This window comes from Harpia harpyja, chromosome 3, assembly GCF_026419915.1.
Source record: "Harpia harpyja isolate bHarHar1 chromosome 3, bHarHar1 primary haplotype, whole genome shotgun sequence".
Classification (NCBI taxonomy): Eukaryota; Metazoa; Chordata; class Aves; order Accipitriformes; family Accipitridae; genus Harpia; species Harpia harpyja.
The window spans coordinates 41,902,571-41,920,515 of NC_068942.1; the positions used below are offsets into that span (position 1 = coordinate 41,902,571).

The following is a 17,945-nucleotide window of genomic DNA, read 5'->3' on the forward strand; positions in this document are numbered from 1 at the left end:
CTTAAAAGATGAAATTTAGTATTTTCAAACTTCATTAAACTAACAATAAGCCTGACTTTTTTATACGGTAACAACGAATACTGAGCTAATACTGTCTCTGTCATCTGTTCTTCTGTATTGGGTATTGGATTTCACTGAGGAAGGGAATTCCTGGGTCCTCAGATCCAATACTGTTCTGTTGCATACATTTAAGGTAATTCTGTTCAACCCTGTATTCTTATTAAGTGGCTTTTCCAGTAGCTATTGTTGGAATTACCAAATCTGAGCTTGAAAAGAAAGAGAAAAAAAGGAATGTATTCCTCATGGCTGCCTAGCATGGGTGGAAGAAAATAGTCTTATCTCACTGCTTATGTTGTTCATGTTCCAAAAGCTCCTAAGTCTCTGATCTTAACTATGCATTTCAGTGAGGAACATGTGGTTATGCTGGATATGACAGAGAACAGAAAGATGGAAGTTGTGCTGAAGATTTATAGAACAGTTGGAGAAGAGGACATTTTTCTTTCTCAAGAACATAAATCACTATGCATGTCTGAGCAGAGAAAGTAGTGTTGAGGGGATATACAGACTTTTGCACTGAGCCTGTCTACCCTTGTTGTGAAATGTATGTTTAGGTTTTTTTTTAATTCAGAACCACTATGACTGGGTTGCCCAGTTCAGGCTTGAATTTATGTTTTGATGGGTCTTTAACAGTAGTTTGCGCCAATGGCCTTTGCTCATGGTTGTTTCAAAGCATATGTTTTTTTAATTGCAAAGTTTGCAACTTCTGTTTTCTTGTATGTCAGGAAAATACATGATGTTTTCATATTTATTGTATGTTAATAATTAAGCTTTTTTGTTTGGTTTGCAATGTCTTTTCCATGCTTGTGTGCTACAGTGAAAGAGCTGATCCCAGTTACTGTAAAGATCGAATTACCGAAGGTGCCAATATTAACAAGTCGTTAGTTACACTTGGAATTGTCATCTCCACTTTAGGTGAGCACAATAGTTCTTTATATTGAAGGGTAGTGATAAAAGCGTAGGACTCACTTACCATGTGCTTAATGTTTATCTATATTTACAACAAAAAGCTGAACAGAACAGCTGTGTGGCATCTTCATAAATTGTAATGACATCTAAGAAAATTAAATATCCATGACAGAAAAAGATAAGCCCTTTCCTGAGCTCTGTGGTATTTCTCCTTCAGCACAAAATTCACAGATGTTCAGCAGCTGCCAGAGCATAAACACCATAACTAGTGAAGGGGAGAGCAGTCATGCGGACAGTCCTTCCACAGGCAGCATCAGTGGGACCAGGCGACCGGCTTATATCCCGTACCGTGACTCCATCCTCACCTGGCTTCTGAAGGACAGTCTGGGGGGCAACTCCAAGACCATTATGATTGCTAGTGAGTTTGGTTTCTATTCACTGTTAACATTTTGCACTACATTACCCCCTTAAAAATACATCTCTACTGCAGTGAGAAGACAGCTATATCGCTTAGAATCTGTCCTTGTAAAGATTTTCAGAAATACTTCATAGGATGCTCAAGAAAATTGAAAGGCACGCTGATTGTGCATGAAGTTAAGCTTAAGAGTCTTTCCAAGATCATAGCTTTGATTGAAAGTGATTTATTCAGTTATAAATACAATCTCGAGAAGACATTCTCTGTGAGCTTGATGAAATATCCTTAAGGATATTGTTGATTTTGGTTTTTAAAGAAGCAAGGCTAAAAAAATCCACCTTTTGAAAACTGGTGGGTTAAACTGATTACTGTTTAAAATAGTGTTTCTTTTCTATTTGTTTTCTGTCTGTAGCTATCTCTCCTGCCAGCTCCAGCTACAATGAGACCATGAGTACTTTGAGATATGCTTCAAATGCCAAAAATATTATTAACAAGCCCAGAGTGAATGAGGTGAGGCCTTTAGTTCGGCTTTTTATTCTTGTTCCATTTTGTTGTATGTATTATTTAAGGTTTATTCAGTATATCAGCTCTTTGAATAAAATTCATACCTACCTCTTTTTCCCATGTTAATGAGAGCTAAATAGGAGCCTGGATATTACAGAAATAATTTCCTTGATCCCCTGCAGCTTAAACCATTTAGAATTTCACACCTATTTTACATTCTTCATCTCTGTCCATTGAGTTTCAATCCTCCTTCTCTTTGAACTGTTATGACGTGTATGTTTACCCTATGTCTTTATCCTAAATATTGGCAGAGTTAAAGATCTGTTAGGATTATTTGTTACTATTTAACCTGTTACTGTAAGTGCATAACCCTTGCAACCCTTCCTTTTGGCATGTTAAATGAACTCTGTTAAGGTTGCAAAGTCAAGAATTGAAAAGTTAATATGCCAGGCCTAAGGTAGTCTATGTAGTCTCAATTTGTCTTCTTTTCAGTACACAAAATTATGAAACCTTTAAATACATGGGAACAATTTTTGCCATAGAACCGCAGCTTCATACATTGCACAAAATAGGCCTGTTCCAGGTATGAACTCTGACTGTATGGCAGATTCATCTGTTTGATTGTGCAGGGGTCCTTCACAGGCTGCACAAGTTAAAAGGTGGCAGGGTATTAAGGGGAGACTCTGGTACTGCCTTGGAGGACTGGATTCTGTTGCTGCCCCTGCTACAGCATTCTTGTTCAATGCTAGTCCAGATGCTTAAAGCAAACTTCCAATGTGTGCTTGTTCCTCATTTTCCACCCTTAACCCCAGTCCATATTTATCAAATGGGAAAAACGTAAACTCTCTCAATCAAAGATGTGCTGTTAAAACAGAATGATTAGCAGTTGTGGAGGTTTTAGACGCTATAATGATGAGAACCAGCATAGAAAAAATCCACGGGGAAATGCATAATTCTGTCTTTCTTCACAGAAAAATTCAAATAGCATGTAATAATCAAGATCTATGATCACATATGCTAGAAATATAAAACTCTTGAGTTGCTGCTCTTTAACTGAGCACTCTTCACCTGGCATTCTGCACGAGGCTGCTATCCTACAGTGATCATGTAACTAAAAGACTGAATCACAGTGTATCCATTGAAGGGGACTGAATTTAGGTTTCAAAAAAAGTTTTCATTCCAGCATTTCCTAATCTTTAAGCAGTTGACTTTACAACTTTAGTAGTGTTCTTTTGTGATTTGGCCTGGGTATATCAAGATTTTATCTGTGGATAAAAGGGTAGAATCGTAGAGATGTACTTAATTTATTTGCTTTCCTAATGATACTCTCTTAAATCTTGGGCAGAAGGAAACCCTTGTAATCCAAGGTTTCCCAAATTTAATTTGCGTCCGTATTACCAGTACCTATAACTAGTTTTTAGACATCACTAGTAGCAGCAATAGTGTGTTTGGTTTTGGCAGCAGCGTTTTTCAACTCTGTGACAGGTCACAGGCAAGTAAACACAGTCCTCCTGGGTTAGCCTCTTGTTACATACAGCTTCTCAGCCTCCCAACTTGTGTGCCTATCACTCTCTTGCACAGCCCGTGCTAGACCCTTAACTCCATCCCTTCAGCTAGCTGCCTTCTTCCCATCACTGCAAATTGACCTGAGCCAAAGTGTCACTGGCAGCCCAGAAAACGTTGACTCTAGACTCAAGAGTTTCCCTGAACTGTCTACAAAAAGCTGGTTTCCAGAAACTGCCTGTGCAGTGATGCTTACTCTGAAAGTGAGATAAATGCCTCCACACAAGCAGGCTGGAAATGCTTTGTGTATCAGCTGCAAGGGCTTTTAATACCATGGTTGGTGACATTCTGGCTTAGTCTCCTCTAGCCTGATTTTCTTCTCTGCATGACAGAAATAAGAGCATTTTTCTGACCTGATGGGACTATTTTGAAGGTAAATCTGTAAAAGTAGTGATGTATCCAGCTGTTGTCATGATAGGAACAAATACTATGGTAGGTCTGTGTTCAGAAAAGAGATGGAACAAAGTTTATGGGAAAAGAGAACCTATCAAAGATGGGAACCACCTGCCCCTAGGCAGTACATCCCAGGGGCCTGGCAGAGTGGAGCAAAGAGTACTGCTGTGAGTGTGCCTGTGCTCCTTTCCTCCTGGCTCTTGGAACAGCTCTGAATTGATTTCTTTAGCTAGAATTTTTTAAAGAATGATTTTTCCAACATCTGTGTCTCAATGTTTCAGGATGCAAATGTAAAACTGATCAGAGAACTGCGAGAAGAAATTGATAGGTTGAAAACTATGTTGATGAGCTTTGAACTGGTACGTAGGAACTCTTCCCAAGTGGAGCTCTAATGGTGCTTTGGGTAGCTACAGTAGCTTACTTTTGCCTTAGCTGTTTATTGTTCCATGTTTGTCGTAACTGGAGGGAAATTACACTGTTCTCTGAGTGATTACACAATGATTATAAGGCTAATTGCATTTCTGTCATTTCTCCTTTTTCTGGCATTAAATTGATAATCCTGAAGTATAAGCAGTTGTGTAATGATTAGAAAGGATTTCCTTGTCTGTCTTTCATGGAGTTGGATAGTTTTGTTGTCCAAAAATATCGCGAAAAAGAAAAATTTTATTTGTAGGGATATGGCAGCACCATGACAGTACAAAATAATAATCACTGGTGTAATTTCCCTGCCAGACTTGTTACAATCCTCTATCCCCAAAAAGTAAACTGGTATACCTCAACAGTATTTTGGAGGTTTCACCCTGCCTGCACATTCTGTCCCCCAAAAGAAGTTGTGAACATCTGTGAGCCCTCACAATACAGCTGACACTCTTTGTGGTTTTATCCTTTGGAATAATAATAGCATCTTGGTTTTCCATGCCATGGAGAGCATGTTTTGCTGGGAGAGACTGGAACTACAGGATTTATTTACACAGAAGTATCTCTCTGTTAATGCTCTTTCACCAGTTCGAAATAACTTGCATGCACTAGCTAGAGAGGTGTAGGCTAGATGCTAGAAGGCAGCATCAAATGTCTGTGTATTTTGTCTTTCCTTCTCCTGAGCTCATCTCCTTGAAATTCTGGAGAGTGTAAGAACATGCCTGCTGGTTGTGAATAAGGAAACTAACATGTAGATCTTGGTGGCTGCTGTTTGTACAGAGGAATTCCAGTCCTTCTTGGAGTGATGACAGGGATGGAAATCTGACTGAGCTGGTTCTTCAGAATGAAATGAAGGTTTGTCTGATCTATTTGATGCTGTAAGTCTCTCCTGTTTCACTGGGCTGGGGGGATAGCATTGCCATAGTTCTGAAACAATAGTGAAAATGTTTTCGTCCTAATTCTTTCCTGTTTGCTCTGAATATGCAGGAAACTGCCATCCTTAATGCATGTGTCATGGTTTAACCCCAGCTGGCAACTAAGCACCACGCAGCCACTCGCTCACTCCCTGCCCCAGTGGGATGGGGGAGAGAATTGAGAGGAAAAAAAGAAGTAAAACTTGTGGGTTGAGATAAAGACAGTTTAATAGGACAGAAAAAGGAAGGGATAATAATAATAGTAGATAGATTATACAAAACAAATGATGCACAATACAGTTGCTCACTACCCGCTGACCGATGCCCAGCCAACCCCCGAGCCATGATGTCCCCTGGCTAACTTCCCCAGTTTATATACTGGGCATGGCATCATATGGTATGGAATACCCCTTTGGAACATTTGGGTCAGCTGTCTCAGCTGTGTCCCCTCCCAGTTTCTTGTGTGCTCCCAGCCTCCACTGGCAGGGCAGTATGAGAAGCTGAGAAGTCCTTGACTTAGTATAAACACTGTTTAGAAACAACTAAAACATCAGTGTGTTATCAACATTATTCTCATACTACATTCAAAACACAGCGCTATACCAGCTACTAGGAAGAAAATTAACTTTCTTCCAGCTGAAACCAGGTCAGCATGTTGGGTGCTCTCTACCAATTTGTGATTAAAGTCTCATGTCCTTAATGGGATACTGTCCATTGCCTATCACTAAGTCTGCACTATCTACTCCTTGTTTGAAAGCTGTCTCAATATATCACAGTAGTTCATTATACAGAGCCTCTGTCTTCTAAGATTAAACTCCTCCAATTTATTTAAAGGAAATTATTGTGCAGTCACCAAATTACTAAGAAGATTTGATCACTGGTGACCTGGAGAGGTTTTGGAGATCTTAATTTTAAGTTTTGCTTAAAGACAGGCAAAATACCTTTCTGACATTTGGGGAATGAGTCTTCAATAGGTTAAACCTACTCCACTAGGTGGTAGTACAGTTTTTACTCGATTTTTTTGTTGCCACAGAAATGTACTGCAATTAGAAATACACCTGCATTGCAAGTGGTGAAAGAATTTTGCATCCAGTAACTGGAAAAAAATGCTGTTCATTCTGAAGAAATACATGTATGAGAAAAATTAACCTGCTTAGTAAGTGAAACAGTTTCCTCTCCTATTCTTTAAGATTGAGCAGTTGACCAAAGACTGGACAAGTAAGTGGACAGACAGGAAAGCCATTATGGAAGAATACAGTGTGGACATCAACAAAGAAAAAGCTGGAGTAACAATAGATTCTAGTTTACCTCATCTAATGGCCATGGATGATGATATCCTCAGCACAGGAGTGGTGCTGTATCATCTCAGGGTGAGATATGGTCACTTGGCTTATTTTTCCCTTGAATTTGAAAACATTTGTTTTCTTTGGAAACAGAGAGTGGTTAAGATGGCATTACAACAACAGCTATCAAAAAGTAAAGGCCACAGCCCACAAGACACAGATAACAGGGAAAAAAGAAAAAGAGGTTACCTGAAAATGGAGGAGGATAAGAATTCATATATGGAATATAAGTTGACCTCTTATGAATGCATGTGCAAACGATTTGATAATGTATCATAAGCAAAGCAAAATACTCAAATTAGGCGTTAGTAGTTTGTCCACAAAGCATGAGGACAGGTCTGCGTGCGTGCGTGTGTAAACGTAAAGGATGGTGCTTAAAGTATACCAGACATACTGGTCCAGATTTTACTAGGTACTTGTATGCTTGAGACTGGAATACTTGTATATGTGTAGATCAAAGATAAAAGTAAGCTTTAACAAGCACAAGCTCGCTTTGACAATGACTTCTATATATTGCTCTTTTAACCCTATGAGACCTGCCAGGTTGCTTCCAGGTGTGTAACTTGAATGCTAATTACTTGTGATCCCACTTGATTGCCTATTTTCCAGGATCAGGTAGAAATCCTGGCCTCATAGATACTGTTTTGCTTTGTAGCTGTTCATTTAAGGCACCAAGAAGCTTTCATAACATTGTATGTATATTACTCCACATTGAGGCTTATGATATGCATGGCTAGGTCAAACAGTTTTAGGGGATTTTTTTTTTTTTTTTTAATAAGTCAGTGCTAAGCTGGACTTTAAGTTTTTAATGTTGTTTAAATTAATGGAAATTACTGAAATATTGATGCTGTTTAACGTAAAAGGAATGATGAATGGGTACCTCTACAGAAATGCAGTCATTAGTAAAAAATGTGTTAAATGTGTTAAATATGGTTGAAAATCATCTATCTGTTTACTAATAAAATATCTTAATCCAAATCTAGGTTTTGTGCTACTTGATATAGTTTAGGGACATGGGATTTTTTTTTCCTTTAAAAAGCTGCAACAAATATTTGAAACAGAAATCATGCTGCTGTTCATCATGTTGAAAGAGAAACCTTACTAATTTTCTTCATGCCAGCACAAAGACATTGTACCAGGTAATAATCAGGGACCAAGTAATAATGTCCAGTCCTGATGAACATGCAACTTGACTACTCAATCCTACATTAACATTAAATATTTATTAAAAGTAATTGCTACTACTTAAATGTCTTTCCATTATGTGCCATTTTGGAAACAGCAAATATTTTCACATACTAATTTTGACAACACCTGAAGTAATTTAAAGATATTCATTTTAATGGAGAACCCTAGTTTGAAGGGTCACCTTCTGTAGTCATTAGTATCTCTGTCACACTAACATCTTTGTCCCCTGTTTCTTTGCTCCTAGATGCTGCCTTTTCTTTTCTTTGTGCTTTGCACCTTTTAGACTCTGGTGTCTATTACCTTCATCTGAACAGCAAGAAGGTAAAACATTAGTGGTTCCTTACATATTAGGGCTTCGACATAAACCAGCACTTTACTTTGTCCTTTTACAGAGAGGTCGTGGCAGCAGTTTTCAGATCACGTAGAATAAACAATGTGTTACTCTTTTAGTCTCTTGATATTCCATAGTATTAATTACACTAATCAATGCTGTGCCTGTGCTTAAAGAACCTTTCTTTCTTAGGTTCTGTTCTTTTTTTCTGGCTTTCATTAACAAAAATGTATGTTTTCCCTATAATTTAACTGACCTTTTTGCATAGCTTAAAAGTATGGGATTTGTTTACATTGTTTAAGAAAAAGATGCACTTCAAAAACTTTTTTGAAAGTTGGAGTACCCCTAAGTCTGAAGGGGGAAAGCAATCTCACTCTTTATGGTTCTGTAATGCACCTTGGGAATGCTGCCCTTAGTCAGGAAACACTGCCAGAAGAGGGTAACAATGTAGAATCACTTCAACAGATATGAAGATGTACCTCGATATATTAAGGTGAAGTTGTGCAATCATTTCATCTGAATCATCTGTGTCTCACTTTTTCAGGTGGAATACCAAATCTTAAATTAGGGAAAAGTATAAATATTTAAAATATTAGCTCAGTAATAGCATTTTAAAAAATGAAATTGACATGGGCCTGGGTTATGGCTATTTTTGTTTTATTGTCTTCTTTAGGTTGAGATAGTTTGCTTGTATTGGATCTCTACCCTTGCTCTCAGCTGCAATTTTTAGTTGTACTTAAACTCACCCAGAATCACTCCACTAAGAGGGATACTATTGTGAATTTCATGAGCCAATACTGCTGTAATACACTTTTCTGAATTAAATTGTATTACCAGAGAGTTATTTCAGCACATTGGAAAAAAGTTTCTTTTGGAATTACATTAGCTATTTCTTTGTTTAGTCAAGAAAAGGTAATTGATAAAGAGGTCTTTTAGGAGTTGGTTTACTTTTATTTGTATAAAATACATGTTGCTAACTCACTTGATTGTATGAGGTGAGTCAAAGGCCATATGGATTATAAGTTTTCTACAAGTTGTGGCCAAGCCAGGTGGATATTTTGTGGTTGAGGCCACTGACCATTAAGCTGACATGTAACTTGATAATTGCTCCAAAGGAGGGGCACTGGGCACATCCAGCTTTCAGCCTCTCCAGCAAGGGAGTCTCAGCAGGGCTTGTAGCAGAAGGCTCTGTTAGTTGGTTCAGACAGCTGAGCTCTGTGAGGAACTGAATGATAATCATTCCCTTTCCCTCCAATTCACAAAACCACTGTGATTTACCCATAATTACCCATGATTGCATCATCTTACAGTAATGAACAGCTTCCCTTTTCCCAGTCTTCAGGCTTCCGATTACTACTTCTTGCTTCATCTTTAAATCTAGGTGATAATGTGCTTGGAGCAGAAAGGGTATTCAATTTATTCTAATTAGAATACAAAAATCAAGTAGTTTAATGACCATAATTAATTTTAATATGACTGAAAGAGTTGCCACTAAAGTCGTTTTAGAGCACATTCACTAATCAGTTTACAATAATCAAGTATAGTGTCTCTTCAGAGCTGGGAAATGATTTTGCTTTGTTTTCCTAAGGAAAAAGATAGAACCAGTAATGGAACATGCTAGACAGGTGGTAAATTCATTGCTTTTTTTGGTAGTTTTTTCCTCATAGTATTGATTAAATGACGCTGTTTTATTGATATTTGTACTGTACCATAAGAATACTGTCTGCCTTCCATCACTGGCCTGTAATATGGTTTGAGTCTGCTTGTTCTGGAGACTTTTGTTCCTAGGCAGTTCTTTTCTTTGAAGTTATTGACTCTTCAAGTTTGGGAACTTGCCCATATACCATTATCACCAAGAAGACTTTCTATAAATGTCATTTAAGTTTTGGAAAAAAGTTCTCCTTTAGTAGTTAGTTTGAAGAATTCATAATCTATGATGAAGTTCCCTTAAAAAATAGAAATTCTGTTACTTTTATATCTGAAAAGCCTAGTTAACTGAATAATTGTTTTGCAGCTTCTTTCTTCTTGCATGGATATTTATAAAAAGAATTATCTCATTTCTGCAAACAAGTCTCACTGTAAAAGTTCAAAGCATCAGAATGTGTGTTCATATTAAAAATATTCATCTCAAACACAGTCCAAAAATCATCCACTGAGGGTTACTTCATCTACTGGAGTCATAATAAGAGAAGCTGACATAGCTGCAAGATAAGTAATTGGATCACCATGGGAGACAGCAGGCTGAAGTATTACAAAATAGTATATAGAGTTTGCTCTAAACAATTCAGTCATTCAGAGGTGATTTATTTCAGGTATTTGCTAAGATGCTGTACCAAAGTTGTTTTAATTATTCTATATAATCCACTTCCAGTAACTGACCTTTAAATTAGTTCTGTTCTTGTTTTAGGAAGGAACAACCAAAATTGGAAGAAGTGATTCAGACCAAGATCAAGACATTGGTAAGAGAATGATATTACAAATTGTTTTATGATATGGTCAGGTCAAACTGAGATGTTTACATTTGTCATGTGTAATAGCTAGGTAATGTTTCTGTTTGTCAGCTTTCTTTATAAAAGAAGGTAAGTAGAAGAGAATAATTAAGTTGGCTAAAATATTTCAGTTATTTTTGGGTTTGTTTAAGAGGTCAAAAAGTCAATTGTCTTGACCTAATTGAGATCTCGTCAGAATTTTCTTCCCACTTGTGAAATGCTACATGAGAGTTTAAAAATATCTTCATCCAACATCCATATCTTGGTATGTTCTATACTAAACTAGTGGCACAAGTGATCATGAGGCATTGAAAATGCTTTTCAACTCTACCTCAGCAGAGTATTTTAGATATAAAATCCAAATTATTCAGAATATTTATTATTTCATTTCATTTCTGCTCTTAATTTTAACTGTCAATATCAAGAGCTAGAAATTATGGTAGAAAGTTGAAACTTTATATTGAAATTGGAAACTTTGTAGAATCTCTGCTTTGGTAGTTCTGCTAGGTTTGGTTAAGTTTGATTATTTTCTGCCAGTAGGTTAGTAAAATATAAACAATAAGTGACATAACAGCAATAAGAAAATTCAGCACAATAGAAGAGTTTGCACATCAGCTCACAAATCAGAAAGTAGTGTGTAGTTTTCCAGAACCACAAATACTTTAAAAGAGTAATCTCACTGTTTTTAATCAAGTTTTTCTGTGATTGGGTACTTGGCTAGCCATCAAAGATGACAATTTCATCTCCTTGTTCTGCACATGACATAGTTCTCTGAGGTATGAAGTATGCGGTCATAGTGTCAAACAGTGTGTGGTACTTCATTGTGAGGAAAATAGTGCAAACCCAACCCCTTCAACAGGTGAGATAAATCTATACATTGTAGTTTTGCAGGGACGGTGGATTGAAAGGGATCATTGTATGATAGACAACCACTGTGGGATTGTGACACTGCGACCAGTTCATGGCGCACACTGCGCTGTGAATGGATGTGAAGTCACTGGATCATGTCGTCTGTCACAAGGTAAGGTATGCTTTTTCTATGAATGCTGCATTATAATCATCTTACCTCCGGAGTTTAGAGACACAGATTTATGGAACTCATGCAGATCTAAGAAATACATCTGTCAGTCTCCTATTGCTGTCTAGCAGCACAAGGTTTGATCCATGGCTAGAGCTTCCAGACTGGGACAAATAAAATAAGTACCCCACAGAAAGTAAAATGAAGACATAGGTGACAATATTAAGACCCCTTTTGGCAGCAGTAGTCTGTAGCCTTCTGAAAAGGGAAGACCTGTAGTCAGAGGCACTGTTGTGGAAGGTAGTGGAGACTGGCTCTAAGCCAGCTGACCACTGGTGGGGTTTTTTGGCAATTATGTAATATGGTTGAAATGACCTTCAACTTTTTCAGTGTGTTTAGGTGGAGGGTACTAGCCACTGACTCAAGGCGATGGTGAATGAGCTGAGATGAAATGGATATTTTCAGGTTGTTATAAATAAAAAAAACAGTCCAGTTTCTGGGAACTTGCAGTGATCTGGATTCATAAAAAGATGGTGTAAAAAAAAGTTTCCAGAAGTGCGTTGGTTATGTTTTTGATATGAAGTCATGCTGGTCTTTAATATGAACAGGGAATTTACTGTTGTGTTGAATTTGCAGACATCTCCAAGATTACTTTGCTTGAATGCTGTCGTTACAGAATGATAACTCTGCTGTTCCATAGTGGCAAATTTTAAAAATAGTTCTCTGCTCTGTGATGGTCAGAAAGCTGTTGGTCAGAATATTTTTTTTTTTTTAACATACTATTCTGTAGTAGTTTGTGTATGCTGTAGTCTGTATACTGGAGTTAAGAAACTGCTAACATTCTAGGCACCAACTGTTTGATGAATTATGGCTCTGTAGATTTCTAATTAATTTTTTTCACAGGGGCCCTTGTTGTCCTTGGCAAGTCTCATAAGTTTAGATTCAATCACCCAGCAGAAGCTGCTATCTTAAGACAAAGAAGATCAGTAAGTTCTAAAACTATTTTTCTCTCCTAATTCTTCATTGATTTTCCTAATTATTTTCCCTCTTAAAAGCAAGCTTGATATAGATAATATTTCTTCTCATCATTGTATTCACTTGCTTAATTTCCTCTATCTAATGGTCTGTAATGACACTAAACCTTTTGAGGGAGGACACTAGTGCTTCTTTCAGATGTGCTTAGCAAAAGATGATGCAGATCCCTTGAATAATTTAGTGTTTCCTATTTCTAGTCATGACTACAGTAGAATTGAAACAGGCAGAATGCTGCAGTGAAAAGACCAGTTAAGAATCTTTCCACATCTGATAATTTTCTGAATTATCTTCTTTCTCTGTCATTTCACCATCCTGTATGAGGTATACTAGAAGAAATAGAAAATTTATGGGATTAAATGCTTGAGTATTGTTGACTCTGAAAGCACTTGCTTGTTACATACATCAGAAATAGATAAAATAGTTCTTGGTATGTTAATCTCAGGAACTAACAACTGTAAGATATTATTTGGTCAGCTAGTTCAATAATGTTTCAAAAAAATTAGATAATTCTTAAAATGACTGGCATATATAACTAAAAAACCTAACAATGTAAATTTTCTGGTTTAGGATATAACTGTATTACCAACTGATATTGGCAAGAATCTACCTTTTAAAATGAGTTTTCATATAGTAACGTTTAATACTTTCCACTCAACTGTCTTTCTGTACACAATTCTGTAGTTGAGATAAGGGGCTTAACTTCCATTTGTTTTCATTCTTAATTTCTTGATTAATGAAACACATGCAGTACATTGAAACAGAGCTACAAGAAGAGGAGTATTCAGTAACAAATACTTAGCAATTTTGCAAATTATCAAAGACTAAGCAGAAGGGTAAGTGAGATTGTAAACTCACATGAGAGGTATTATGCAGCATTGCACACAGTAGTGAGCAATGGTGGTTTTAATGATAACTTGGAAGTTCCTGGGTTGCTGTGATTTTTTTTTTTTTTTTCCCCTGTTCTCATGTTGTGTGTTTTGTAGATTAATGAAACCGCACCCATTCTGAGTTGTGGAGCTTTGGACTGGCTCAGCTTGGATGGAAGTTGCACCCATTCTCCTCACTATGTCCTTTCTTCTCTTGACAAGTGAGTTTAAAACAAACAACCAATTTCTCATGTGGGATGATGTCTGAAACCAGGACTTGGTTCAGACAAAACTTAAGTTGTATATAGAATAGGTCCCATCATGTTTTCAAGTGATCAGGTAAAAGTGTCTGAGAAAATGCATTGGCCACTAATATACAGTGTTATGACATCCAAGCAACAAACCTGAAAAATTATTTATTGATGCACAATCAAGAAAATGCCTCAGATGAGACTGTCAGGCAGCCTTAATTCAGTTCACTTGCGCATCTGCATTATAGCTGTTTTGATTTACAAGCTAATCTGTAATTTTTACAATATTCTTACTTCAGCGCACAGAATGGACTTTTCTAGATATCATTTAGCCAAGGTAATTATTACCAATTCAGTTCCCCTGCTAATTTGTTGTGGAAATCAGAAGGTTAGTTTGTTCATAAATTCCCTTGAGTTCAAGTCCTCGTTGAGCCCTTCATCTCAGAAACCCATTGTGATTCTCTTTTTTTTTAAAACTGAGCAGTAAATAAGGCATAGACTCCTTCCAAAATGTTGAAGAGCTGCTCATACTCACAGTGTCTAGTGTATGCTTTTCATGGCAGAGCCTTTCTGAAAGGGGAAGGGTTGGTGTGATGAAGACAGTGATTAATATGTATCAGGAAAATGAATTAAGATATCTCCTGTGTTTCAGTTCATAACATTGAAAACAGAATATCATGGAATTAAATGTAATTGGGTTCTTTCTCTTTTTTAATTCCTCTCAGCCTGGCACATTCAATTGACCTGTTAAAGGCAAGAAACAGCCATCTTCTCATTCATATATGTTGATAGTTCTGCTTCTTGCTAGAGTGTTTTTGGTGTGGTAACATACTGGGAATCTTTTATCTCTTTCTAGAGGAAATATCTCATCTTGCTTTTATGAGTGTAAAATGTTATCTCTGTTTTGAACATCTCTTCATACTTCTAGTCAAGTGGCTTGCTTTCCACCTTGGCTAGTGTGTTTCCATGTGTTCTCTTTGATGTATCTAATCTCTGCATTTGCTTTTCATTTACTGCAGTGATACCTTTCTATACAAAGTGGTATTTAATTTTGTTTCTTTACTGAGGTACATTTTACACATCACTGCTGTTATTTTCTTTGTAAAAATTACAAAGAACTTAAAAATAAGGGTTTGTCTAATGACCTTCAAAAGTAGATACCAAGTTGTTTTTTACATAGGTATAAACATCAGAGGTGGAGCTTTTGTCAGAAATTTGTTGGTGGTCCTAGAAAAACCTGCAGAAATCCTGAAGCATTGTGAACAGTTTAGCACAGAATTGCACTTGGTTTTCCCCTTTTTAACCTGACAAAACTGAAGAACATTTCTGATTGATTTTTTTCAGACCACATTCAGATAGCAGATTTGTTTGTGTTGATCAATTTTTTTAATCACTTGGACAGCACTATGGATATTACATTGCTTAACGTTACCCTCATACTTACCTAGAGTCTCTCAAATGGTTACTTCAGTGAAAATGAAAAGCATTATGGTATTGCATTCACTTGATTTTTATGAATGTCCATCTCTTACACGAATAAGCTATAAACTATGTCTAATATTAGTTGTCTTTCACCTTACATAATCCAGTGGTCTTTTTTTCCTCTTGAATAGTTTTTTGGCAAAGGTAAACTGAATTGATCTACTCAGCCTTCCTTTACAGTAACCACTAAGCCTGTGTTTCTGTCCAGACAAGTAGTTTTGCTCGTGGAGGGGGTTACAATTGAGACATCTAGCCTAAGATCTATAATACGAGAACAAAACAAGATATATGTGGTCTCTCAAATGTCCAGCTTTCGTGAAGAAAAGTCAATGTCAAGTACTAAAAGGTGTGTCTGAGGTACTTTGAAAACAGTAATACAGGACTAAGTGGACTACAAGAAGTGCTTATTTGTTCATAAGTAAAAAGTCCACCTAGTACAGAGTCTTATCTCTGTCAGAAGGAGATGCTTAGAGGAAAATGTAAGAACAGGGCAAGCTCTGTGTGTGTGTGTGTGTGTGTGTGCGTCTCCCCGCTCTGACTTGATAGTTCTTGATGCTCTCCCAGCTGCTAGCAATCTGCATCTTAGAGTCTTCTTCTACTGAAAATTACAGTAACATCTCTGTGTATAATAGACTTCAGTGAAGCTTTCTTGTCTTCTTTTTGAACACCTTTATGATGTCCTATTTTTATTTTTGCAGTCAAAAATGTAGAAACTGTAAAGAAAACAAATGTTCTTCTGAACTAAGGTAAGAATATTAATGTGTCTAAATCATGCTGAATTTTTTGGCCCTTCTAACTTTGTCTTTCTCTTGTGCTACACTGATTTCCTGCAGAAGAGATGCAAACTAGGCTTCAAGTTTAATTTGTTTTTATCATATTGAAACAAGAATCTGTACATGCAGCTGAGTTATAGGCAAGTCTCTGCAACCATATTCTTTCTTCATACTCGATCTTGTGCAAACGGTTTGTATCTTTGTTGCATGTGCAACCTCGATTTTAGAGCCATGACTAGAGTGGGGTTTACGCTGAAGCTGCCACCAATTTACAATATATAAAAACCCTAAAATGTATTAAATTTGATGTCAGTAGTAGGTACTGTGAATACGCATTAGTATATTGAAAATTCCTTGGACAAATTGGGTTCTTTTCTGGTGAGAAGAAAATGGCTTTATGGAAGAATCCAAAAAAGAAGTCATAGCATAGAACATCATTCATTCATGCAGAGAAGCACAGAACCTGCACACAAAAATAATTCAGAAATTGTTTGGCTTCCATGGGTTTAAGTACTCTTTAATCAGGAACTGATGGTACTTTGCTTTCTTCTGGATTTTTTATTTCAGAACATATGAGCATATATATTATGGTACTGATTAGTTACAGTCTTATCTCCCATGCTGTCAGTGTGATGACATTTTTCTCATCTGCTTTTCATGGGTTGAATTACCAACTCAACCTCTAATTGTATGTTAAAATGTTTTGAGAAATGAGGGAGAAAACAAATTTCTACCATTGCACCCAAATATGAAAACTTTAGGCATGAAAATTTCTTTGAAAAGGGGTGTGATTTATTGTACTCTTACTTGGCTGCTTGTTCATACAGCCTACTCAGAAGAGCCCCAGCACTTCAAACTTCTATGTTTCTTGTCAGCCAGCAAACACAGAGAATTCTGGCTTGTGACTGGCATCAGTCATCATATGATACCGTCACCACAAATAACTAGACAATGAAGTTCTTGCTCCTGTCATTGCCTTGATACCACACTGTATATAAATATAAACCATGATTTTATTCTCTTGCTGGTTTGAGAAAAAACAGTTGTTCCATTAGAGTCCAGTGGTATAAGAGTACACTGAATTAATTTTAGCTCCTTGGAACATGTTTAAGCTCTCTTTCTTTTAAAATACCAACATTGTTACACCAGTGAAAAAAAATCTTATAAGAATGTGTGAAATTCTACTGAACTGGAAAGGAAACAGTGCCCATAGATGTGGCATCTGATGCTGGAGAACATAACACATTATTCTCATGTGGTATAGTTAACGTGTCCAACTAATATTTGTAAAAATAGTACTCTGAGTTCTTACAGCTTTCATTTGAGAATTTCAAAGTGCTCTACAAATACAAGTTAAAGGACTCTTTTGCATCTCCTAAAAGATCCCTCAAATATTTCATTTCACAGAGAAATGCACTGTATCAATCACAGCAACTCTACAGCTTACAGCAGAATCATGTATAGTGCATTAGCAGGGGAACTAACTGATTCTATATATAACTGAAATCATAAGGGCAAAACCTGTGATAGATTGTAGTTCCAGCTGAACTGGAATTTAGCAAGGCAGTGGTGACCTTTACTGGAGTGTGTGGCTGTGTCTTGTGCCTGTGACTTGTTGCCAAAAAGAGTTCTGTTTTAGAAGTGTATTTAAAGGGTTGCCTTAAGTCAGTCACCTTACTGTTGTTTTGGGGGCTTAGGTAAGCAAAAAAAATGAGGCTTTGCATGGAAAGGCTAAAAAAACCCAACCAAACAACAACAACAAAAAATGCACAGGTGTGCTTTTTCTGTAAGCAAACCAGCTAATCTGAAATCCAAATGATACTTCATCTTATGGTAACTTCCATGAAGGGGATTACTCTGTGTGTACGTTGCTAAAGGTCCCTTATTTCTAAAGGTTTCTCACTCTGCTGGCTGCTTTGACTGGTTTCTGGTTCCGACCTCCTGCCCACCATCCCCAACTTTTGCTTTGAATTGTGTGAGTGGCATTGCTTCAGGAG

General features: G+C 37.0%; 1 protein-coding gene across 1 annotated transcript in view; it reads left to right on the top strand.

Moving 5' to 3' along the window:
* The window catches only part of STARD9 (StAR related lipid transfer domain containing 9), a 121,478-nt gene that overhangs the window by 72,964 nt on the left and 30,569 nt on the right, over positions 1-17,945 (top strand). Inside the window, exons 11-21 of the mRNA XM_052782216.1 lie at positions 875-972; positions 1,184-1,384; positions 1,794-1,891; positions 4,123-4,200; positions 5,039-5,113; positions 6,363-6,542; positions 10,442-10,493; positions 11,407-11,544; positions 12,445-12,527; positions 13,560-13,663; positions 15,874-15,921. Of these exons, the coding sequence (XP_052638176.1) occupies positions 875-972; positions 1,184-1,384; positions 1,794-1,891; positions 4,123-4,200; positions 5,039-5,113; positions 6,363-6,542; positions 10,442-10,493; positions 11,407-11,544; positions 12,445-12,527; positions 13,560-13,663; positions 15,874-15,921 (1,155 nt within the window). The remainder of the gene's footprint in view (positions 1-874; positions 973-1,183; positions 1,385-1,793; positions 1,892-4,122; positions 4,201-5,038; positions 5,114-6,362; positions 6,543-10,441; positions 10,494-11,406; positions 11,545-12,444; positions 12,528-13,559; positions 13,664-15,873; positions 15,922-17,945) is intronic.